The sequence below is a fragment of the Dromiciops gliroides genome, chromosome 3 (genome assembly GCF_019393635.1).
Source record: "Dromiciops gliroides isolate mDroGli1 chromosome 3, mDroGli1.pri, whole genome shotgun sequence".
NCBI lineage: Eukaryota > Metazoa > Chordata > Mammalia > Microbiotheria > Microbiotheriidae > Dromiciops > Dromiciops gliroides.
The window spans coordinates 521,015,106-521,041,595 of record NC_057863.1 but is presented as its reverse complement, the minus strand read 5'-3'; the positions used below and the strand labels follow the sequence as shown (position 1 = coordinate 521,041,595).

The following is a 26,490-nucleotide window of genomic DNA, read 5'->3' as shown; positions in this document are numbered from 1 at the left end:
TCCATATTCCCTTCATTTTACCAATATCTATGAAACTATGGAAGGTCAAACTATAACCTTCTTCACCTTGACAGTGTCCTTTCCTCATCTGAAAATGGCTTCCTTTTCTTCCAAAGTGTTACCTCTAACTTTTAAAAAAACAATCTCATTTCTTTATTATTCTCTATTGGTCCTGAATATGTGATAAAAATAATCTATCAACCCCACTAACAAAATCTATTGCCCTATGCTCTCTAAAAATTTTAGAAAAAAAGTAATTTCTTTCCATTCTATCCATATGACTGTTTGGTGATAAGAATATAATCACTATCAATAAATCCTGATTAACATGTGAGTGAGTATACTATAAAATATTATCTATTTTATTATACAATGCATATTGCATTGTATACTTGAACACATTAATGACCTTTGCATTGATTTGGCAACTCCTTGAACTGACACATCACAGTTATTCTGTGCCTCAGCTTCATGTTGTGGAGAATTGCAGAAGCTAAAAATATTCATCATCTTGCACCCAGCTTGCTGTTAAATCCTTTCTGGACTTAGCCAGTTGATGGACCACAGATATTTAGTCCATCACAAGGCCTTTACTTAAAGATTTTCTGGCTTACTTGGTTTCCCTAGATCTTGCCTTGTAATGGCAGATTCTTTGTTGAGTGAGACTTCAGTTGTGTGTATGTGTGTGTGTGTGTGTGTGTGTGTGTGTGTGTGTGTGTGTGTGTGTGTGAGGGAGTGGAGGATAGACCTGTGTTTTTGGTGATATAAAAAGCTCCCAGTGAGGAATTTCCTTCACTAATATTTATCAGCCTTCTCTGCAATTTATGTGTATATTTGTGATTATACATATAACTGTGTTTACAGTGGTATCAAACTTAAATAGAAACAGAGCCACTAAGCCATAATAGGGATCCCTATGGGCTGCATGTTGATTTAAGATACCACATATTAATATTATATATGTTCTACCAGGTTTTTATTTGTGTTGTTAAACATTTTCCAATTAAATTTTAATCTGGTTCAGGCAGCACTCAGGAGTGTGGTAGGCCATACATTGGCCTTAGGTCACATGTTTGATGAATCATTTTCATATAGACTATTTGTACTAGTATGTTCTGTGTATATGCATATTATATACATATGTATAGACATGTGTACTATTTAAAGAGAAATGTACCCTCTCTGAACTTCCTTAGTTTGTTAGATGCACTATATGTACTAACTTTACTTGGTCATTTCCCTTCCTTTCTCTTCAGTAATGGATCATAATGTTTATGTTCTGTTATATACAGTAGGAGGTAGCCAAAGACACCCAAATGAGGACCTAGAATTTAGATCCTAGTTTTAAATTATCCAAGACCACTGAAAGTCAGAAAAGTAAGAATATCTCTTTAAAACATAGTTATCATTTATTTATGATAGGGAGTAAATGATAGATAGATCAATAATATTTCTAGATATTTCAAAGACTTCCTTTCAGGTATCCTTTTCTTCCATAATGTCTTTTACCTGAACAACTAATAAGTAGTAAAACTGCCTTTGACATTGATTTTGTTAAGTGGAATAAAAAACAGTATAATAATCATTTCCTATTGAGTGTTTTATAACATACAGACACAGCTTGGGCGTCTGTGTCTGCCTCACCTATGAAAAGTGGAAGTTGGACTGAGTGGCCTCTTGCAGCTGTAACTTACTATGACATCTGCAGTTCTATTGCTAAATGAAATGGAAGAGGACAAATGACTGTGCCTACCATCAAAGCAGTTAGCTTCCACGTCAACTTTCTGAGAGAATAAAACATTGCCAATATTATTGGATGTTAAGGTCTTGCCACAAATAAAAATATTTTGTTTTTATGCTTTTTGGTGCTCTGCAAAGGTGATGGGAGTTCTCATTTTGGTATCAACTGTAATTATTTTTAGGGAAATAGATTTCTGCCTCAGCAAAATATCTTCATCATCTGAGGCATGAATTTCATATTTGAAAAGGAAATAAATAAATTGATGCAAAGAAACCAAATAATAATCAATCAATATTGCATTTTGATATAGCATAGGACAATATTTGTGTGTTAATTTTCATGCCTGCCTCCTCTAATCTTCAACATTCTCAATTATGCGTTCCTTTTAAAAATAAATCTACAATTGGGCAGCTAGGTGGCACAGTGGATGAAGTACCTGCCCTGGATTCAGGAGGACCTGAGTTCAAATTCAGCCTCAGATACATGACAGCTACTAGCTGTGTGACCCTGGGCAACTCACTTAACCCTCATTGCCCTGCAAAAAGCCCCCCAAAACAAACAAACAAAAAACCCACCAAAAACTACAACTAAAGAATTTACTTCGAAGTCAATAGTAATGTAATAAGGTTTTCCTTAAAAGAAAAAAAAAGTATTAGCCACAGAAAATCACATATAGGTAAAGAAAGAATTTACAGAAAGTTTTTTATGTTTCTGTGTTTAATTTAATGAATGTGTATATGTATTTTGCAAACACTATTGTATATAGATGTAACAGCTTCACTTTTTCCCCCTAAGTATATACAATTTAGTTGACTCTGTCTTGGTATGTGTTCTGTGATGTGCTACAGATGGGGAGGATAATGCGTGGACCATTCATGAAGTTTGTCGCACATGCTGCCTCTTTCACCATTTTCCTGGGACTCCTAGTCATGAATGCAGCTGACAGATTTGAAGGCACCAAACTCCTCCCTAATGAAACTAGCACAGATAATGCAAAACAGCTGTTCAGGATGAAAACATCCTGCTTCTCGTGGATGGAGATGCTTATTATATCCTGGGTAATAGGTAAAGTCTAATTTTCCATTATAATTTAGTTTTGCAGTCCTAGCAGTTGGACTGAATGACACTGATTCTTTCAGACTAAACTCATACAAATGTATGCCACATGAAGGGGAAAAAATGCACCAAATGCTATGATTTCTTTTGTGTCTTTAAGGCTCTGTTGTTTTGTGTTCATTATTGACTTCATATTCTCCTCACGTGGGTTATGTTTTTCATATATTTGAAGAATGTACAAAAAGGGAATTCAATAGGAAATTATGAGCCAAATCCTGCTGATCATAACTGCACAAAGCTGCCATTCATATTCAGAAGAGTCATGACTTCATCACCAGAGCAACATGAAATCTCCTATAGGTTCATTAACATATCCTAGGATTGATTTTTCAACCAAATAATGAAATAAAAGCATTTGGGGTATATAGAGATTTAGAAATGCATCCTTGATCTCACATATCAGCTTTAAATTTTAGAGCTAGGTGGCATAGTGGATAGAGCACTGGGCATGGAGTCTAGAAGACCTGAGTTCAAATCTGGCTTCCAACACTTGTGTGACCCTAAGCAAGTCACTACACTTCTGTTTGTCTCAGTTTCCTCAGCTCTAAAATGGAGATAATAATAGCAACCCACAGTTGTTGTGAGGATCAAATGAGATAATATTACACTTCAAGGATACTTGTGTAGGTAATACAGGCTTTAAAAAAAACTTGATCTGGGGGGCAGCTAGATGGCGCAGTGGTTGAAGCACCGGCCCTGGATTCAGGAGTACCTGAGTTCAAATCTGGCCTCAGACACTTGACACTTACTAGCTGTGTGACCCTGGGCAAGTCACTTAACCCCCTATTGCCTGCAAAAAAAAAAACAAAAAAAAAAACTTGATCTGCCTTGGCCACATTAAACATGTGATTAAACATGATAGGATAGCAGTGGAGAACACCAGATGGCTTTAAACAGGAAATCCCTTCCTAGTTAAGGGAATAATCTAGATGACTTCATGAAGTTATCATTATTTTGCACAAACTCTTTATTGATTTAATAGGTACTCTTCTTACACTCTATATGTATTACCACAAATGATTTTTAATATTTATGCTTTTACCAATTCACATATGTGTATTGTGTACAATTATAAGCCTACCAACTATAGTTGTTCTTTTCAAAGTAACCCATTAGCAGAGAAGAGTTGATCTAATTCCTGTGGTCTGCTTATCACAGAGCTAGAAGGTACCCTAGTGATCACATAGCCCAATCCCTTTATTTTATAGCTAAGGAAACAGAAAGTAGGCCTTTTACTGAAGCCAAAATTAGGCTTAAACATAGAAATAAGTATGATTTACAAATAGGAAGGAAGAAATTAATCAAAATATGTTCATTTTTGTACTTCTCTTAATGTTTTCAGTGTTTTAATAGGCACAATGTTTGTGAATGTTTTGTTTACCCGTGTTGCTCACAACCTAGCTATTGTCTTCAGAGTGATCTTCACCCATTTATTTTTTTTTTAATTTTTAAAAAATGATTAATTAATTAATTTTTGTGGTGCAGTGAGGGCTAAGTAACTTGCCCAGGGTCACACAGCTAGTAAGCATCAAGTGTCTGAAGCCTGATTTGAACTCAGGTCCTCCTGAATCCAGGGCTGGTGCTTTATCCACTGTGCCACCTAACTGCCCACACACATTTATTTATTTATTTATTTATCTATCTATTTATTTATTTATTTTAATTTTTGTTTGGGTGGGGCAATTAGGGTTAAGTGACTTGCAGCTAGTAAGTATCAAGTGTTTGAGGCTGGATTTGAACTCAGGTGCTCCTGAATCCAGACCCAGTGCTTTATCCACTGCACCACCTAGCTGTCCCCTAAATGTTTATTGTTATTATTATTATTATTAATAATAATTTTTTGCGGGGCAATGAGGGTTAAGTGACTTGCCTATGGCCACACAGCTAGTAAGTTTCAAGTGTTTGAGGTCGGATTTGAACTCAGGTCCTCCTGAATCCAGAGTCCTTGCTTAATCCACTGCACCACCTAGCTGCCCCTCCATTCATTCATTCATTCATTCATTCATTTGTTTGTTTATTTATTCATTTATTCATTCATTCATTCATTCATTTATTTTTGCAGGGCAACAAGGGTTAAGTGACTTGCCCAGGGTCACACAGCTAGTAAGTGTCAAGTGTCTGAGGCCAGATTTGAACTCAGATTCTCCTGAATGCAGGGTCGGTGCTTTATCTACTGTGCCACCTAGCTGCCCCCCCTCCATTTATTTTTAAAAATAAATTTTGTATGCCTTCTCAACTCCAACCTCCACAGAAAACCATCCCTTTCAATGAAGTGTGTAGAAAAAAGTTCCACAAAAGTAAAACTCATGTAAATAAAAATCTGATGTTATATGCAGTACCTCACATGCATTATACCCTGCTTCTTCAATGGAGCAGGAGGTAGTTGTCTTCTCACATCTTTTCTCTGAGGCCAAGCTTAGTCACTCTAAGTTTGTAGAATTCAGTTTCTATTGTTTTGTTTTTTTACAATGTTGTGTATATTATTTTCCTGGTTCTGTTTATTTCACTTTGAATCAGTTCATGTATGAACTCATGCTTCTCTGTATTCATCATGTCCTTTGTTTTTTATAGCGCAATAATATCTCATTACACTAATGGATCCACGTTTTGAAAACAAATCTTTTTTTATAAATATAAAATAAAAATGTATTTTGTAAATCTTTTTAAAAAATCCTCCACTGAGGTCATATTCATTAGGCAAATGACCTTATTCTGGTTCTTTAATATTTCATAAAGTTACTTCATAAAAAATATTGAATAAAGTTTATAGGATTGTCTTTTTTTTTCCTCTTTCAGAGCTATCCCATTATAAATAATACCTTATCCTTAAATTAGACATGATGGTAGAATTTGAACTTCACAGCAGTTTGCTATAGTGGGTGTTTCTGGTCAATGAATATTTATTTAGTTTTTTTATTTGTGGAGGAATAAAAAGATTTTAGAAGGAAAATATCAGTTCACTGACCTTTGTATCTGATTTCAGAGAAAGTTTCCTCAAACCATTTTAGAAAGTAATATATAAGAAGTACTGTTAACTAAGTATTTACTACTACTATTTTTCTACCATAGGTCAGTAAGCCTCTAGGATCAATTGCTGAAACCAGTATTTCTGTTACTCATTAATGTTCATTCTTGCAAAAATACTGTTATATTTCCCTGCAGGAATAGTGAAAGGTTGCCTATCTAGAATGATATAGATTCCATTTCAATAAAGGTCAATAGGTAATGGGCTAATATAAACATTTTTAAACTAAATTCTAGAAAGAAAAGAGCATTTATTTTCTCACATTTCTCATTTACCTTCCTACTGCTGATCTCATGAAGAGGTACCCCTTTAATGACACCAATGCCAAGTTTTCTACCTTTCATTTTGATTCTACTCCCTTCCATTTTATTCAATAGATTTTCCTAATGTTAAGGATGAGGTCAAAATAACCTAACTTCACCTAGCCCTGTTATATTTATCATGTAAGAATATATCTTTGTGTTGTTCACTAAATAAATCTCTTTCCCTTCCCCTAGGTATAAACAAGACCTTGACACTTAGTAGGTATGAAGAGAAATCTATTCAGATTGGTTGAGGGACTTGGTTATAACTTTTGGGGACTGTATAAAACCATGAAGTGAGTTTGGATAAGGGACTTGAGAGAGGCAACAATGTACTTTTGAATAGCTACTGAGAGCCCTCAGAGCAGAAGATTTTTTGGGGGAGCCATCCTGAACATATCTCTCATTTCCTAGTGCTTTTTAAAAGAAAATAGAAAAAGAAAAGATCTTGTAAAAGAAATAGTCAACAGTATTTAGTGCAAAAATATTCCTGTAGATAAGCCCTCAAATGTAAGATGTATGCTGTATAGTATACATGAGTTAATTGCATGGATACATCCATGGATAGATATCTAATCCAAGCTCTGTCCTTCCCTTCTTCAAGGGAGACTATGGATGTCTACCTTGTGTGGAGAATAAAAGGAAGACTGTGAATGAATACTTGCTCCTTCCCTTCCCTATCACCAAGGAGGTCTAGGAAGGTTGCCTCAGTTAGGTGAGGTTAATTAATTTGACCTTTAAGTTTAGGTAGTACTTCACTTGCCATGTCTAGTTTAGTTCCTTCTCACCAAATCCTGATTACATAAATAGATAATGCATCTCTTTACCAAAGTAAATAGAAAACATGGAAGTTCTGCAGAATAGAACATACCAGAGAACCTACAAATATAAAAGAGGTTTTTGGCTTGAAAATAAGATAAAAACCACCTGAACTCAAGAAAAGAGAAAGAATACTATCACTGGTGGATTAGAATTGCTTTGGAGCATCCACTCTTTGAGCCTCAAGGGTTACAAGAACTAGAGGTCAAGGGACATCTTGGAAATAGCCTATATGTCTACTGCTCTGGGGGTTCTCAGTAGTCATTTAGAAGTCCACAAAGAACTTTGTCTATCTCTCTAAATTCTCGGTTAGTTTTATGCAGGCCCTAGGGAGTGTGACCAAGTACCTCAGCCAATCTAAATAGATTTCCTAAGCAGGTATTCTTCCCCTTTTCACAACTACTGCATAAGACAGTTAACAATAGCATGTTCTCACCTGATAAATATATTGGTACTAAGTAGGGTGAGGTTATTTCAATCCTAATCTTACACAATGCCATTTTCCCCCCTCTCCTCTTAAGTAGTAGCTATCTGCTGACTCATTTTCTTCTACAATGCACTCATTAGAGTCTACCATCCCTATTATCTTCCATCCTGTAGCTCTTCTTCCTTAAGTCAAAATTTCCTGGGGAAAAAAAAAGCTATTTAAACTTTGTTTCCAAACACCTAACCTCTCTTCAATCATTTAATAGAACGTTATCAATGATCCCTTGAGTGCCAATACAATTTCTTAATACTCCTCCTTCTTGACCTCTATCCAGCATTTTACCCTATTTATCACCCTCTCCTCTTTGATACGACCTTCTCTTTGGCTGTTCATGATATTGGTCTCATCCTGGTTCTCCATTTCTAACAACTTTTCAATCTCTTCTGCAAAGTCGTCATACATGACATGCCCACTAATTGTGGGTGTATCCCAACATTCTCTGTTCAGGGCACTGTTTTAGACACCATCTTTTCTTTCTGTACTCTTTCATTTGTAGGTTTCATCAGTTGTCCTGGATTCAATTATCGTTTGTATGCAAATGATTGCCAGATTTATAACCCAATTTCTAGCCACAGCGCATGCAATAGTGTATTTTAAATAGAAGGGACTGGATTAATTTTTGTTAATTTGAACTGATATTTGGATATAGAAGGTCTACACATCAAATCTGTGTGTAGCATAATGCTAAAAAAGAAATCATCTATGGATTGTATAGAATTCAAATGAAAAATGAATTTGATCAATTGAAATATCCAAAACTATGAAGACAGACTTTAACAAGGATAAATGTGAAGACCCATCAATAGTACGAAATCAATGTTACAAATATAGAATAGAGGGAGCTCTATTGTTTTTTAAAATATGAATCATGCTTTATATTAGCCAATACCATGACGTAGGTTTTAATACAACGAATGCATTCCTAGGCTACATTAGAAAGCATAGTGTCCAGAAGAAGAAAAATAATAATGCTTTTTGAACATAGCAAAGTCCAAAACATATTTAAAATGCTGTGATCAATAATAGGAACTACACTTTAAGAAGGGCATTGATTAGCTAAAGAATTACAATAGAGGATATTTAGCCCAAAGAGAAGACTTAGAGGAGGTCAAGATTTTTGTTTTTAAGTAATCAAAGGTCTGTCATGTGAAGGAGTAATTTTTTTCTATAACAATTAGAATTACAATTCTAGCAGTAGAAGAGATTGTCTTGTGAATTAGTGATCTCCTGAAACCTAGAAAATTCCAAGCTGAGGCAAGATAAACACATATTCAGAAAATTGTATATATCATTCCATAATTTGATGGGAGATTTGACTAGATGACATGTAGGGTACATTAAAACTAAAATTTTCTCACTTTGGGAATAGATGTACATTCTAGATCACCTAGCTCAAAACCCAGGTAAAGGAAAGCTGCCTTCCATTCTTCAAGTCCTAAACATATGATGTAGTATACAAAGCACTGGATTTGAAGTCAGAGATTGTGGTTTATCATTTTCAGACCTGTCTGACTCTGTGAGCCTATTTGGGATTTTCTTGGCAAAGATACTGCAGTGGTTTGCCATTTCCTTCTCCAGCTCATTTTACAGATGAGAAAATTGAGGCAAAAAGATTTAAGTGACTTGCCCAAGATCACAATGCTAGTAAGTATATGAGGCCAGATTTCAATTAAGGAAGATGAAACTTCCTGGCTCTAGGCCCACCTCTCTATCCATTGAACCATCTAGCTGAAGTCAGAGGATCTAGGTTCAAAACCTCTCTCTCCTGATTATTACCTATGTATGTTGTTTGGGGCTAGAAATTTCCTCTCAGTTGAGGAATTTTTCTTAACTACAAAATGAAAGAATTAGACTTAAGACTCTTTTTAGATCTTTCTTCCACCCTTAAGGGAAGAAAATAAACAATTTCCTTTGATTGTTTTTATTTTTTCTTCCAAGCTTGTATAAATTATATTCTAGGCCAAGAAAAAAAAATTTTTCTGCTCTGAGGATGATTTGAGAAAAATAAAATATTCACTGACGTACTCTACTGATAACCAAAAAAACTTCACCCTACTAGCAAAACATTAAAGAGATTGTGTATTACTTTTAAACATGTAAACTTGTATTTTCCTCTTTTTAATACACAGGGATGATATGGGCTGAATGTAAAGAAATCTGGTCCCAAGGTCCAAAGGAATATTTGTTTGAGCTGTGGAACATGCTAGATTTTGGTATGTTAGCCATCTTTGCAGCATCGTTCATTGCTAGGTTCATGGCATTTTGGCATGCTTCCAAAGCCCAGAGCATTGTGGATGCAAACATTACTTTGAAAGACTTGTCCTCTGTGGGAGATGACGTGAAGTACTACACTTTAGGTGAGTTTATGCTACAAGATTAAAATTAGTACATATGAATGTAAAATGTTCCTTTCTGAAGTTTGCCTATTCAAATACTAATGAATCGGTATAAGGTCTATCTTTTTCTGCTATGAATTTCACTGGGGTTGCCTCCTCTAATATTCCACAGTGGTAAGGTTAAACCTGTTTAAATTTATCAGGTCACTGTGTATGTCTTAATTAGGCTTTCTATAACTAAGCACATCATTTGAAGTGAATGATAGTATGAATTTCACTTTGAAAAGAGAATTTTCATCCTATTTTCTCTATTTAGCCTAATTAATAATAAAAAATACCCTCAATTGATGCAGCTTGATCCTTTGAGGTATTATTAAATCATAGCCTTTCTAGTGCAGTTTTTCTTCTTGATTTAGGGGTGGGGAGGACAGTACCTTTGGTTTTGTCAGTCAGAAAATTCCCAGCATGGAAAGTCCCTCCACTAAAGGAAATCAGCAATTCCTCTGTAACTTATAGTCTCAGTGAGTTTTGAGGGCACTGAGATTTTAAGTGATTTACCCAAGGGCATACATCTAATATGTATCAAAAGCAAAACTTGAATACAGGTCTTTCTAATGTCAAGGCCAGCCTTCAGTCCGCTACTTCATTCTGTTTCCTGTGATTATTCATTTTATGGAACATTTGAAAACACTTCTGAAAAGAGTGGTTTTCAATCTATTTGGCTCAAATACTACACCATTAGGGCCAGTATCCTACAAAACAGAATCATATATTGTCAGAGTTCAAATGAACCCTAGAGTCTAGCCAATACAACTGGTTTTGTTGTTGCTTAGTCATTTTTCAGTCTTGTCTGACTCTTCTTGAAGCCTTTGGGGTTTCCTTGGCAAAGATACTGGAGTGGTTTGCCATTTCCTTCTCCAGTTCATTTTACAGATTAGGAAACTGAAGAAAATAGAGTTCAATGACTTGCCTACAGTCACACAGCTAATAAGCACTTGAGGACTGATTTGAATTCTGGAAGAGCAGTCTTCCTGACTCCAGGCCCAGCACTCTCTCTACTATGCCACTACTGTGGCCTCACACATACCTGATCAATAATTCTCTCTAGAGTACACTTGACTACATGGTCATCCAGAGTGTGGTTGAAGATCCCTAGCGAAGAGTAGCCAGTTTCCTCTTAAGTTAGCCTATGTTCCTTTTAGATAGTTCTAATTTGTTGGGAAACTTTTCCTTTAAATAAAACCTGACCAAAAAACCAAACAAACAGACAGACCAACAGACAAACAAACAAACAAAAACCCTCAGTCTCTTTGGCACACAGCTTTTTCTTCTGCTTCTCTTACTCTTATTTGATCAATCATCTTGTCCAAATTTTTTTCTAAGGGTTCAGTTCCCTTTAATTTTCTCTGTACCTGACTGTTATTTACTTCTGCTATGAGGGGAAGAGTGGGAACTGACTGGATTGAGTGTTATTTAGGGCTTCATACCTTTTATAGAAAGTGTCTATCACTTTGGGGCTAGTAGGATGAAGGACTTTGTGTTGAACAGAAAAGGAAGATCTGATAGATGATACAAGCTTAAGGTAGCCAAGGGCTCATGTCTAAGGAAGTCATAAAAGGTGGGAAAAAAATTCCATTATAAAATTTCTTCAATTTCTCTTATCCTAAAAGTTCTCTAAGTTGGAGATAAAAGATACACCTGCTGGGCAAATGGGATGATCAGTAATCCCCAGGAGCACAGATTTCCTATCACACATACATACCACCCTAACTGACCTTTTATTTATTTTTTCTGTTCTAGTGGTAGAGCCAGAGGTTTTTATCACAGAAGGGAAAGCAGGATAGACAAACTGTGGGAAAAGAAAGGAAGTAAATGGGGCCCTTGGATTGAGAGATGCTTTCAGATCCAGAAAGAATTGTTTATATATAAACAATAGGTGCCTTCTGAAGCCTCTTCCATCCTTTGTAGGGTGTTGGTAGGGATGCCACAACAGAGTCTTAGTGGGATGTTTTATTGGACCCCCAGAGAGAGCATAATTGCCAATATTGGTTTTCTGACCTCAAATTTAAAGATCCACCAGACATACTCTGGTTTGGACTCATACAAAGTGATAGTCCTTTTATCCTCTGCCTTGGTCAGGCCATAAATGGAATAACATTTTTAGTTCTGAGCACTGAATTTTTGGAGAGGAACAATTACAAATGAGCAGTCTAAAGCAGGGTTACCAGGATAATGGAAGCATAGACTCACAGGTTTAAAGCTAGAAGGGTCTTCTATGGTCAGTTATTTTAACCTTTTCATTTTACAGATAATAATGAGGAAACTAAAAACTATGATATAGGAGAATAGGTTGAAAGAGCTAAGGGTGTTTACCCTGGAGAAGAGGACACTTGATTATGATTTTCAACAATTTGAAGGATTATTATATGGAAATATAAGACTTATACTCTAGCCACAGAATGTAAAATTAGGACTAATGGTCAGAAGTCAAAGGAAAGACTATTTTGCCTCAACATTAAGAGGAATTTCCTAACAATTAGAGCTGACAAATAATAGAATGGTTTTTTTCATACAGAGGTGAGTTCCTTGATGCTGGTCTTTCAGTGGTTGCTGGATTACTTCTCATCAGGGGTATTGTAGAGAGAGTTCATGTTTCATGTAGGGGTTGGATTAGATGACTTTCGACAGATCTTCCATTTCTAGGATTCCTGGATCTGACGTTCACTACTAGCTTTGTAGCCTTAGCCAAGTCACTTAACCCCTTGCAGCCTGAGTTTCCCCATCTGGAAAGTGAGGATAATGATACTTGAACTACCTAAATCAGGAGTTTATTGTGAAGAAAGTGCTATGCAAAGAATAAAGCAATATGGAAATAATTTTATTATTAAAAATGGAGGGCATAAGAAATAGGGCAGCATTAGGGAGAAAAATCACTGTGTGAACCATCATCCACTTGGGCCTTTAGATATCTCTCCTATCTCCTTTCTTCCCATGGAGATGCACATTTATTTGACCTTGGTCTAAAATTAAGATGAGGTACGATTTTACCATATGTGTCCATTTCTCTGTTTCTCACACACACACACACACACACACACACACACACACACAAACACATTTCACGGAGAGGAAAATAGAAGGGTTAGGCCCATTTAGACAATGTCAATATATTCATCAAAACTGTTGTTCTTTTCCCAGCCAGGATAAAATGGGACCCATCCGATCCTCAAATCATATCTGAAGGCCTATATGCTATTGCTGTAGTTTTAAGTTTCTCTAGAATTGCCTACATCTTACCGGCTAATGAAAGCTTTGGGCCTCTACAAATATCCCTGGGAAGGACCGTAAAAGACATCTTCAAATTCATGGTCATATTCATCATGGTATTTGTGGCTTTCATGATAGGAATGTTTAACCTCTACTCCTATTACTATGGAGCAAAGCAAAATGAAGCCTTCACAACGTAAGTACCCCTGGACTGTGGGATTCTGTTTGTTTGTTTGTATTGTGTAGTATGGTAGATAGAATGTAAGACCTGGAAACAGAAGGATTTGTGTTCAAATCCTACCTCAGATATTTAATAACTTTGCGACCCTGTACGATTCATGTAACCTCCCTGGTCTCTTCTGTAAAAGAGTGAGTTGGGTTGGATGACTTCTAAGATCCCTTCAATCATTAAATCCAGGATCCTATGATCCTAATTTAAAGATGTAGTTCAATAAATATCTGTATACTTAGCCAATGAACTTTATGGTGACAAAAATGTTGGCAAAAACAATTTCTCTGATTCCCTGTTTCTTCAACTGTGGAAAAAGATGTTTAGATTAGACCTTGGCCTCTTCCAGTGTTAACATTCTCTAATTTTAAAATTATCTATAGGGACATAAAAGCCAGTGATCTAGTTTGGGCATTTGCTGCTTTGCCTCTTATATATAGGAGTTCTGTTCCTCATTGAGATGACCTACTAGTATGTGTGGGGTGGGGGAGTATTTGTACCTCAAAAAGTCAAACACTTAAATATTTGTGATTCTGTTATGATTGATGACTCCTCCACTGATGTGGACAGTAGTCCTTCCTTGCTATAGTAAATGATATTCATTGGTTGCTGTAGCAAAAATAAATAAATAAAAATACCTGAGCCCCATTCAGCATAGCTAACCTGGTCCTTGGATGTCTGAGGCCAGATTTGAACTCAGGAAGATGAGTCTTCTTGACTCCAGGTTTGAAACTCCATACACTGTGCCATATAGCTGCCCACTCTATGAACGTTTGCTCTTACTATCGTTATTGTTATCATCATCATCACCACCACCTGCATTTGGAACATAGTATTGTACAATGAAAAGAACAACAAACTTGGAGTCACAGAACCTGAATTTCAATCCTGGCTCTGCCATTTATTATCTCTGTGACCCTGGGCAAATTTCACTTAACCTCCCTCTACAAAATTGGAGTTAGACAAGATGACCTCTAAGATACTTCTAGTTCCAAATCACAGACTCTGAGAGTTAGAAGGAACCTCAATGGCTATCTCTTCCGACCATGTACAAAAGGAATGCTCACTAGGATGTCTTCAACAATGGGTCACCTAACTGCTATTTGAAGATTTCCCAGGAGGAGGAACCTACTCTACCTCTAGGCAGCCCCCTCCACTTTTGGACAGCTCAGATTATTAGAAAGGTTTTCCTGCCACCAAAAGTTTAACCTGGCCTCTTTACACATTCTACTCCTTGCTCCTGGTCCCACGTCTAATGCCTCTTTCCTGTGAGAATCCCTTAAATACTCCAAGACAACCATCATGTCACTCCTGAGTTTTCTTTTTTCCAGGCCAATCCTTATATGAAATGGATTCCAGGCCCACCACCATGCCGATTATCCTCATCTGAACACTCTTTTGCTTGTTTGTGTCTTTTTAAATCATGATGCTTGGAACTGAAGAAATGTTCTTGAGATCAGGCATGGTCAGTCAATCAGCGAACAAGTACTTACTGTGTTCTAGGCACTGTGCCAAGAACTGATCATATAGAGAAAGGCAAAAATAGAGTCATTCCTCTCAAGAAACTCACATTCTAATGAGGCAGAGGTCACAAACAACTGTGTATGTACATGATATGGATGGAGTATCTTGGGAAGAATTAGCAGAGGAGAGGGCTGCAGAGTATATTGGGCAGTGTACGGTGGACTATCACTTCCTTATCTACAGAAGTTGTACCTCTTTAATCCAGCCTAAGCCTGTATTGCATGTTTGTCTGCTACATTATACTGCTGACTCATATAGAGCACACAGTCCAGCAGCAGACCCATATTTGAAGTCTTTCTGGGTTATCAGGATTTGCCAGAACTGCTGCTCCATTGGCACAGATTCTAAGAGCCTCCACATTATAATGAGATGTTGGAAGAATATGTTAATGAAGGAATAAAACAATTGTAAAAAACAGTTACAATAAATTATCTTTTAATGCATTATTCAAATATCATGCTAAATTTAATAATAAAAAGCAAAAAGTAAAGAATCAAATATTTCTTTGTTAGGAAAAATACCCTGTGGTAACGAGATGGATTAACAAAGGCAGAATTAGCTATAGTTACTAATTATAGCCAAGGCATTTTCAATCCTCAGACCTAATTCAGGGGCTTTGTTAATATGTGCTGACATTTTTCTTATCATCAATTCTGTTTCGGGTGATTGTATTCTAAGTATGTAAATATAATTTAGAAGGGATCTCCCAAATCTCAGGAGCAAACTAATAGAAATATCACTGTTTACTGCAGGGGTTCTTAACCTGGGGTTCAAATCCAGCCTCAGATACTTGACGCGTACTAGCTGTGTGACCCTGGGCAAGTCACTTAACCCCTATTGCCCCCCCCCAAAAAAAGTCAAATATACCCTAAGGACACCACCAAGGAGTAATACATTTCTGGAAAAGGTGAAATCATAGGATTTAAAACTTGAAGAGACCTTGGAGATTATCTAGCCCAACTCAAACATTTATACAAAAATTAAAGCCTAGAAAGTGGCTTGCCCAAGATCACCCCACTAATAAATAAAGGAAGCCAGGATTCAAGCAGGATTCAGCAACACATTTTTATCAAGTGCCTACAGGTACAAAGATGAAAAACAGTCTCTTGAAGCCAATGAATCTCTGGTGGTTTCCTATTTCCTCTAGGAGGAAATACAAAATCCTCAAACTGGTCTTTGAAACCATCCACATTATGACTTTCATTGACTTTCCTGTCTTATTCCATGCTATTTCCCATTTTATACACTTTCTTTTTCAGTTAAACTGGTTGTTAGCATCCTTTTCCTTCCCATCTTTTTCACAGGTGGTTCCCCCATGTCTAGAATGCACTCACTCCTTACCTCTGCCCAGTAAAATTTCTAAATTTGTTCAAAGCACAGCTCAGGTGCTGCCTCTCACAAGAATTTTTTTAAAATAATAATCATTTTTATTTAAAGCTTTGATTTCCAAATTCTATCCCTCCTTTCCTCCCTCCTCTCTACCATCTCTGCGGTGGTAAGCAATTAGATATAGGTTCTACATGTGCCATTATGTAATACATTACCACATTAGTCATTTTGTATAAGAAAATTTGAATAAAAGAAAAAATGAAAGAAAGTGAAAAATTGCATACTGCAGTCTGTGTTCAATCAATATCAGTTCTTTCTTTGGAGGTGGATAATATACTTTATCATTAGTACTTTGGGATTATCTTGGATTCACACTTCCACAAGTTTGTTTTTTTTTTCTGATTCACCCCTGCCCCAGTACAGTTATCAGTGTTCTCTCCCTCTACATATTATTTCAAATTGAGTTTATATTTTTGTTTCTTCATACATATTGTATTTCTCTGGTAGAATATAAGCTCCTTGATATCAGAAGCTAGAACAGAGCTTGGTACATAAAAGGTACTTAAATGTTTGTTTTATAGAATTAAATGCATGTTCTCATACCATTCAGCTATCATCAATGGAAAACTATTAGTAACCACATTTGATCTTGAATGACAATTTCTGTCTATAGTAATTTTAAATTTTTACTTCTTTTTCAGAGTTGAAGAAAGCTTTAAGACATTATTCTGGGCTATATTTGGACTTTCTGAAGTAAAATCCGTTGTTATAAACTCTAACCACAAATTCATTGAGAATACTGGTTATGTTCTTTATGGAGTCTATAATGTGACCATGGTCATTGTTTTGCTAAATATGCTCATTGCAATGATCAACAATTCTTTCCAGGAAATTGAGGTAAAATTATCACTAGGAAACTCTCCTTCCTTCTAATTAAGATGGTGTCATATGTACTAACCACTTTGATTAAAAAACAACTGGAGGGGCAGCTAGGTGGCGCAGTGGATAAAGCATCGGCCTTGGATTCAGGAGTACCTGAGTTCAAATCCAGCCTCAGACACTTGACACTTACTAGCTGTGTGACCCTGGGCAAGTCACTTAACCCCCATTGCCCCGCAAAAAAAACAAAAAAACAAAAAACTGGATCATGAGTCAGAAGGAGTCAAAAATAATATAATTTCGCCTTTGGATTTATTCGATTGTTTTTACATGATTGGAACCATGAACCTGAAATCCTCTTCATGTATATCAATTGATTAACAGACATGCAAAATAAAACAGTGGGGAAGGGAGGGGTAAAGAAAATAGATAAGCTTTGTCTTGCTTCTATTGTTGTTGTTTAATTGTTTAGTTAAATTTGGCTCAACAAATATTTATTAGGCACTTACCAGCATGGCACTGGGTTTTCTTGTGGAGAGAAATACTAAGATAAATAGGAAATGGTCTCGTTTCTCTCTTTTTTGTGAGGCAATTGGGGTTAAGTGACTTGCCCAGGGTCACACAGCTACTAAGTGTCAAGTGTCTGAGGCTAGATTTGAACTCAGGTACTCCTGACTCCAGGGCTAGTGCTCTATCCACTGTGCCACCTAGCTGCCCCAATGGTCTCATTTCTCGAGGAGCTAACAATCTAGTGGAAGAAGACATTTATTAAATCTTTATAATACACATAGAGAATAAGTGCAGGAAAATGATAAAATAAAGTATTCTCAAGAGTTACAGATTAAGGAAAAAATATGAAAGAGATGGCATTTTCATTGTGTCTTGAAGGGTGAATAGTTTTCCAACAGGTTGCTAGTAAGGGTTGCATCTCAGGCAAGAGGGACAGGATGAGGAAGTGTTGCACTGGGGAAGGAAAGAATGGGAGAAATTTAGCAGAAGTAGAGAATGTGGGAAAGGAAGTAATGGGAGGCTGTGCTTGGAAGGTAGTTTGGAGCCAAATTGTAGATGGCTTTGAATGTTAAGATAATGTGTTTGGTCATTATTCAGTAGGTAATGAGGAGCCATTAAGGTTTTTCAGTAGTGGAATAATATGATCAGAGCTGTGTATTAGTAAGATAACTTGACAGTGTTATATGACAGATTTGAGTGGAGGAACCAAGTCTTGTAAAAAGGTTACTGTAATAGTCTAGTCAGAAGGTGATGGATGAAAGACATATTACAGAGTTAGACTGTACAGGAGTTAGCAACAGATTGAATATGGAGGAAAAGAAATGAAGCATACAATATTAAAATACTATAATAGCCTATGATTGTATAGCTGTTCTGCTACCACAAGACATAGCATTGTTTAAATAGGGATTTTTTTTGTATTTAAAGTCTAGTTTTGAAACTATTCAACTGTGTTTGATAATGATATTTCATAGTGTGAGCCACAAATCTTAGAAAAGATCCCAAGGCTGACAGGTAGAAACTAAAGGCCTTCCCTCTAGCACCTTCAGGTCCCCAAGATGACTGCAGTGTGCTTCCAACATTGCTCATGTGCTCCAGTTAAAAGATCTAGAAAAGTGCTCCTGTGTTGGCTTACAAGAATGAAAGACCCAGGGCAGCTAAGTGATGCCGTGGATAAAGCACCAGCCCTGGATTCAGGAGGACCTGAGTTCAAATCCGGTCTCAGACACTTGACACATACTAGCTGTGTGATCCTGGGCAAGTCACTTATCCCTCAATGCCCTGCCCCCACCCCCCCCAAAAGAATGAAAGGCCCCAAACTTATATATTACACAAATGCTATAGAAATATAAAATGCCACATTTTAAATGGTTTCTCAAATTTTGTTTATTTTGCAAAGGGTTAATAATCTAAATGTGAATAATTGGTAGAAATATCTTATTAATTCTGTGAGTAAATTTCCTTGCAAAATTGCATTGTGTTTTATAGGATGATGCTGATGTGGAGTGGAAGTTTGCAAGGGCTAAACTTTGGTTTTCCTACTTTGAAGAGGGACGGACACTCCCTGTTCCCTTCAACCTGGTGCCAAGTCCAAAGTCCCTGTTCTATCTCTTACTCAAACTTAAAAAATGGATTTCTGAGCTGTTTTGGGGTCATAAAAATGGGTTTGAGGAAGATGCAGAGATGAACAAGGTAATTCAACTTGATTCCACTGAAGAACGTTTTTACATGCTTTAAAGACATTTAGCTTTCATTACTATAATGCCTGAAAAAAGACTTTATACAATGACAAAGCTATGTTCCAAATATAGGCAATTACTTTGCCAAGAGATTTATGTGTAAACTGAGAAAAATGACTTTTTTCAGTTTAAAAGAAATAAATGGTCCAGAAATGAAACATAACCTATAAAGATGAGCTGTCACATCACGTAAAATAGATTTCAGGATTGATAATTACTATATTGTGATAGACAAGTCACTCATTCTTTCTGCATCATTTCTGTTTATCTAACTGAGGCAGTCATCAATATCACCTTTTTACATACATCACCAAGGCAGTTTGCTTTACTATGTAGGAAAAATGACTCTTAGTTGATTTGCTTTTATAATAAAAGGTTGAAAAAAAATCAGTGTCCTTAGTCCCAACTGTGGCAGGCCTTGTTTGGCAGTAGTACCTGTGAAAATGAGCTGAGAGTTTTCATGGGATCATAGCCTTAGGTCTGGAAGGGGTGTCTATGAGATCCTCACATCCAGTCCTTCTTCCTCATGTTGCAAGTGAGGGAAATGAAGGCCAGAAAGGTTAGGTATAAGTTACTTTTAGATAATACAGCTAATAAGTGTCTGACACAGAATTTGTCCCTAGGTCTTCCTGCCTTTAAGTCCAGTGTTCTAGTCATGCTTCAAATGCCCACAATTTATAAAGGTGACGTGCAGAAAGTCCTTGCTTAGGAGTCAGATGACTTAAATCATACCTTTGTGAATTTGAGCAAGTCAGGAAAACTTGAGAGGGAAAATAAAGCATGTGACTTAAGAGTAAGGACAATTTGGTTTCAAATCTAGCTTCATACACTTACTAGCTTTGTCCCCAGACAGGTCATTTAATCCTCCTTGGCCTCAGTTTTCTTCATGTATAAATAGCAGCAGCAACAACAAAGGGGCTAAACTCAATATACTCAATGAACATTCCAGCTCCAGAGCAATGATGCTAAATCCAAGAGTCTGATGTGGCTGTTGAAAAGCTAATGTGTTCTTAAACTACAATGATCAAAGTATAGTGCTCAGATCACCAGTAGAGGCAAACCAAGGCTGATTGGCTTCTGCCAGAGATATTGTTGGAAATATTCCTACTTCAAGTAGATGCTTGGACAAGATGACTTCTAAGATTCCTTCCAACTCTAAGACTCTATGGTTTTATATTTCTCCCTAGAAAAGGGTTAGAGAGGCAAAGAGGGTAAAATACAACTGTTGAATCAAATTTATTCCATATGATAACCAGTCCCTTTTATCAAAGAGAAAATGGATATCAGAAAGGCAATAAAGATATCCTTCCAAGGGTCTGATAACATTCTCTTCCTATTTTGAGGTTAACAGAGAGGGTCTCTCTAAACCATGCTGCATTGAAGCTCTTTTTAAGGCCCTGACAACAAAAGGCACACAATTGTGCCTTCCAAATCCTTGGCAGTGTATTCCTATACTATCCCTGACAATCAAATAGACAATTTGTTTTAGGTTTGAAATTTGGTTGCATCACTATGTTTTGGGTGAATATAAGGGAGGCTGCTATTCATTACTGGAATAAAAACCAGACAGTGAATGAGGAGATCTGTGTAACAATCCTTCTACTGCCACTTACCGTGTGACTTTGGGCAAAATACCTAATTTCTTCATGCCTCAGGTTCCTCATGTGGAAAATAGGTATATGTGTGTTTGTATGTATGTGTGCATGTGTGTACACATGTACAATTTATATTAAATATATAATATAAATGGGTGTGTGCATATATACATATATTTGTATATGTATGTACCCATTTTCTACTTGAAGAACCCATATATACACACATATACACATATACACATGTGTATGTATTAATGTGTATGTTTGTATGTATGTATGTATACATGCATCTATTTTCCACATGAGGAGCCTGAGGAATGAAGAAGTTGGTATTTTTCACAGTCATATGCATATATAAATATATGTATAGAGATATAGATATACACATATATGACATGGGTTTGTGTGTATATACATTTATATGTACATATACACATACACATTACCTCCCAGAAATGCTGAGAGCTGGGATTCAAATGAAATTGTAGATGAAAGCACTTTGAAAACTGAAAAGGGTTAGAGAATGGACCTATGATTTTGTTGGTATAGAGAATTGCCAAATGAACTCTCCCAGTTTAGTTTGGCACCTTCTCTGCAACTCCTAGCCTAGAGTTACTTAGAAAGGAGAGAATTTCAATGACTGATCCAGAGTCACATAGTATGTGTCAGGGCAGCGCTTAAATCCAGGTGTTCCTGGCTTTGAAAACAGCTCTGTATCTACTCTAAGACAATGACTCTGCTAGTACAGGCTGTTCCAAAGTCCTAGCACAATTTTATGTTATCAAAGTTTAAGACTTTTGGGACAACCTTTATTTTCTGCCTGTGAGAGTTCTCCTCTGTCTATCACTTAACAAAACTTAATGAGCCAAGTGGCATGAAGTTACCTGTTGTCTCTCCTCACATAATGGAAGCTTGCTGCTTCTCTTTCAGATACACAGTTTCACTCTTTGAAAAAAAGATAATGCATAAAGTGGCCAAGACAATGCAATGGGAGAAATGCAATAGGGATATGCTAGTTTCATTAAAGCTTGCTGGGGAATTAGATAAAGAACTTTTTTTAAAATGCATCATGAGAGCCTAGAGATAAGCTAGTTTCATAATAATTGTACATGCGTAAGAAATTGAATTCATTTTAAATTTGTCTTTAGAAGATGAATGAGGGTATTTATCAATTTAGGAAAACTTTATAAAATTATCACTTATTATTATTATTACAAAATAGGTAAGGTATTTTTTTAAAATATGAAGACATACAATCATCAGGCCTTGCTAGTTAAGATAGTTCCTTATGGAGGCAGCTAGGTGGCACAGTGGATAGAGCACTGGCCCTGGATTCAGGAAGACCTGAGTTAAAATCCTGTCTCAGACACTTAACAATTACTAGCTGTGTGACCCTGGGCAAGTCACTTAACCCCAACTGCCTCACCAAAAAAAAAAAAAAAAGATAGTTCCTTATGATATGAAACTATCAGGAGACAGATTATGGGAAAGTAGTTATAAGAAAGTAATCATTATGTAGAGTCTGAGATAAGTATATGTTGAATTGATCAGAAACAAAGGCTAGAATAACAGGAATCTAGAAATTACTAGGGCAGTTAAGTGACACAGTAGAAAGAGTGCCAGGGCAAGAGTCAAGAAAGACTAATGTTCCTGAGTTCATTTCTGGCCTCAGACACTAGCTGTGTGACTTTGGCTAAGTCACTTAACCCTGTTTACCTCAGTTCCCTCATGTTTAAAATGAGCTGGTGAAGGAAATGGCAAAACATCGCAGTACCTTTGCCAAAAACACACACACACACACACACACCTAAAAACAAAATAAAACCTCAAAACAAAAAACTGCAAATAGAGTCACAGAGAGTCAGACACAACTGAAAAATAACTGAACTGAAACTGAAAGAAATTGCCATGTGACTTGCCTTCAAAAGCAGTCTGTTGTAGGAGAACCAGCCCTGAGCTCTGTGTTCAAGTCCCAGCTTTCATACATACTGGCCATGAGATCATGCATAAGTCTGTTTCCTTATGTGGAAAATGGGGATAATAGTCATTATGATTTCAATAATGTTTAAGAGTTTGAACAAATACTTTGTTTACATTACCTCATGTTGTCTTCCAATAACTTTTGTCAGGAAGGTTCCATTACCCTGTTTCTGAGGCTTAGAGAGGTCCATGGACTGCTCACATGCCTTGTATGTATTGGAAGCAGTATTGGAGTCCGGCTTTCTCTTGGCTCTGTTAAGGGCTAAAATTCTAGCTAAACTGTCTAAAATATCTAATGAGTGGTCGCCAATAAATTATAAGCTTTAGCAAGAGTTAGACTTTTAAGCATTTATTAAGGAGAATAAGAATTTGGTAAAGAGAGAGAAAAAGGCCTAGATTTCTATCTATTAAAGGGAGAGCATATTTCTAGCTCCCTTCTCCACCAGAGTCCAGAGGAAAAGAGCCCCAGACTGAGCGCCGGTCTCTTCCTTCCTCCTCCCACTAGTCCGCGTCACGTCCTGATACCAAAGAAAAGACTCCTGGTCTTGCCCTCAAAGACCTTCGCTTCATGGGCAGAACTCTTCTACAGTTAGTATCCAGCAGGTGGCGTTATTCCAATCGTTACAGCTCCATGTCTTCCTCTCTTTCTATTTCAGTAAGCCATCTTTTCAGAATTAAATCTTGCACTACTTGCTTCATAGAGGCACCACAAGGGAAGCTCTATAAGTTGTACAAAAGCCTCCATTAAAACATAAGTTATGGGAGCAGCTAGGTGGCGCAGTGGATAAAGAACCAGCCCTGGATTCAGGAGTACCTGAGTTCAAATCCGGCCTCAGACACTTGGCACTTACTAACTGTGTGATCCTGGGCAAGTCACTTAACCCCCATTGCCCCATAAAACAAAACAAAACAAAAACAAACACATGTTATTATTGGCTTCCTTAAATCACTTAGCAATAAACAAATAAACAAATAGAGGGCATCTGTGAAGGCTGTTGTAATCCTGAACACTAGGAGCAAGGTCCAACCTGAACAGTTGGGCCATAGACATTTTGGATCAGGCCTCTAAGAAGTGGCCAGGCATTCTGCTTCTACTTTCTTTTGGTCCTCATTACTAGACTCCATTAGCCCCCAGCTGCTGCTTCTCATCTAGCCTTGGCAGGCAGAGACAAGTACCCCACCCGTTCCACAGTTGAGTTCTTTGGCATTGACTCACAAGCTGCAGGGCTTACATTGGCCTTGCACCCTGGTTCCAGTAACTAGACTCTTGGCTTGTTCTTTGTGAACACAACCCTGTGTCTTCCTTTTTTCCCTGTCATTTTCTTCATTCCTTTATCATGCTCAAGTCCAAGTTCTCACACTTGTAGTCCAGTTTTTCCTGGAGATTCTGGCCATATATCTGGATAGCAATTCTCTTTTCATCCTGATCACTCTGCTTGCTTACTTGAATAGATACAGGTCTGCCCAACAGAACCAATTAGGTAGTGCAGAGGTAAGTCAAGTGGCACAGTGGATAGAGTCCTGGGCCTAGAGTCAGGAAGATCTGAGTTCAAATCTGGCCTCAGAAACTAATTGTGTAAATCTGGGTAAGTAAATTGATCTCTGTCTACCTCGGTTTCCTCAAGAGTAAAATGAGGATAATAATAGCACCTTATAGGGTTGTTGTAAGGATCAAATAAAATAATATTTTAAAGTTCTTATCATGGTACCCAGAATATAACAGGCATCTTTCCTTCCTTCCATTGCTGATGTTCTTCCTGTGCCTTAGGACTTCTACCTATGGCTCACTTGGCTGCTATTATTCCTGTCCTAATCTTCTACTTTGGAGGGTCAGTTTAATTTTTAGGTCCTAGCTGTTTCCATTCTGACTTCAGTCTTGACATAAACATTCAAGTTGCCTAATATCTGTTGGCAGCATGGTGCTAACATTTGTATTTTAAGCTAATTGAATGGAGAATCTAAGAACCGATGTCTACTTGAGCCCTAATTTAGAATTTAGCCAATGTTTGGTTAGAAAGGTAACAGTTGAGTGAAGTTTGCTGTGACAGTCTCCTGAAATGGTAGCATTAAGGAGTCTGAAGAAAAGACTATGTTTCAACACAAAGGAAAATGAATGTACCCATATTTTTCTGAGGGATATAGAGGTGCCTGAGGATTAAAAACAAAATAAAATAAATTATTTAAGATATATAACTGAGAAAATATAGGGCAATTTCATCCCAGTCATTAGTTCAATAAACATTCATTATGGACTTCATAAGTAAAGCGTGGTGAATAAATAACACATCATTAGCTACATACTTAAAAATTAGACAGATTTCTTTTCAAACTATTGACTAAATTTTGTCACTGGGAAAGCAGTAATGTGATGTGATTCCTGGACCTAACAAAGTGTATTATATGCATCATGAATATCTATAATATAGCTCTCCTAACTACAGACTGTACTAGCCAAGATTCCTATTAGAACACTGTGCTATAGGGGGCAGCTAGGTGGTGCAGTGGATAGAGCACCAGCCCTGGAGTCAGGAGGACCTGAGTTCAAGTCTGGCCTCAGACACTTAACACTTACTAGCTGTGTGATCCTGGGCAAGTCACTTAACCCCAATTGCCTCACCAAAAAAAAAAAAAAAAAAAAGAACACTGTGCTATATTCACACAAGGTCCCTTAGTCATGAAAGATATAGAGAGTATAAAAACAAAAACAAACAAACAAAAAAACAGTTCCCAAGACAGACACCAAAACTATTAAAATACCAGAGCAAACCATTTTTTGACATAGTCTGTGAAATTGGAATTACTTAGCATGGAAAAGAGAGAGCTCCAGGATTACAAGTTTTAAAGTAATTCTCAGGTGGTTTTATAAACATTCTTGGTCTCTCTGTTCTAATCGTAAGCTTTTGTAGGGCAGAGACTTCCATTTCTTTTACATTCCCTCAGAATTTTACGCAATGCTAGGTAAGCAACAGGGACACAACAGCTGCTTACTGTTTGGATGAATGGATAAGATCAGATGGATGAAAGAGGTGAAGAGTTAAGCGGAGGGCAGTCACCAGATAGCATCCATTTTGATTAGTTAGAAAAACTAGTAGTAGCAATGCAGAAATAAGGATTTAAGGTAGATATATGGAAGTGGAAAACTGAACAAGGAATTGAAAGAGATTATGGGCTCAGTCTCCGAAAACTTTTTTTCTTTACAAGTATAGACACTCAGCGTCCTTCAAGGCTGGAGTCTGAGGCTTTTCTGCTGCAGTGTGACTTAGTAGGAATTAGCTTAAGCCCTGTTAGAGCCTTAGGGATGGGACAGATGTGCTTTTGAGGCCTTCATTCCTTTAAATATTAAAAGATAATGAATATAGAAGATATTTCAGAAAAGTTAAAATACCACGAGCAATTTACTATAAGGAAAAGAAGAAAGGACATTACAGGAAGGGAACGTGCAAACTCTGAGCAGCTGTGAATAAATGTCCAGCAGAACTCCAGGCTAGATCAAAGACTTGGTCTTTTTATTAATGAGCTGGAAGAACAAATATAACCATACAAGACTGGGTAGTGTTACTAATATCAGTGAAAAGGAGAGAAATAATCCAATTAGTCCTAAATGAATTA

The 26,490-nt window shown here is 36.9% G+C and overlaps 1 protein-coding gene across 2 annotated transcripts in view; it reads left to right on the top strand.

The window, feature by feature from the left end:
* The window catches only part of TRPC6 (transient receptor potential cation channel subfamily C member 6), a 171,427-nt gene that overhangs the window by 124,345 nt on the left and 20,592 nt on the right, over positions 1-26,490 (top strand). For both annotated transcript variants that reach the window (XM_043995656.1, XM_043995655.1), the window contains 5 exons: positions 2,590-2,806; positions 9,620-9,847; positions 13,025-13,289; positions 16,877-17,072; positions 19,053-19,256. In XM_043995656.1, the coding sequence (XP_043851591.1) occupies positions 2,590-2,806; positions 9,620-9,847; positions 13,025-13,289; positions 16,877-17,072; positions 19,053-19,256 (1,110 nt within the window). The remainder of the gene's footprint in view (positions 1-2,589; positions 2,807-9,619; positions 9,848-13,024; positions 13,290-16,876; positions 17,073-19,052; positions 19,257-26,490) is intronic.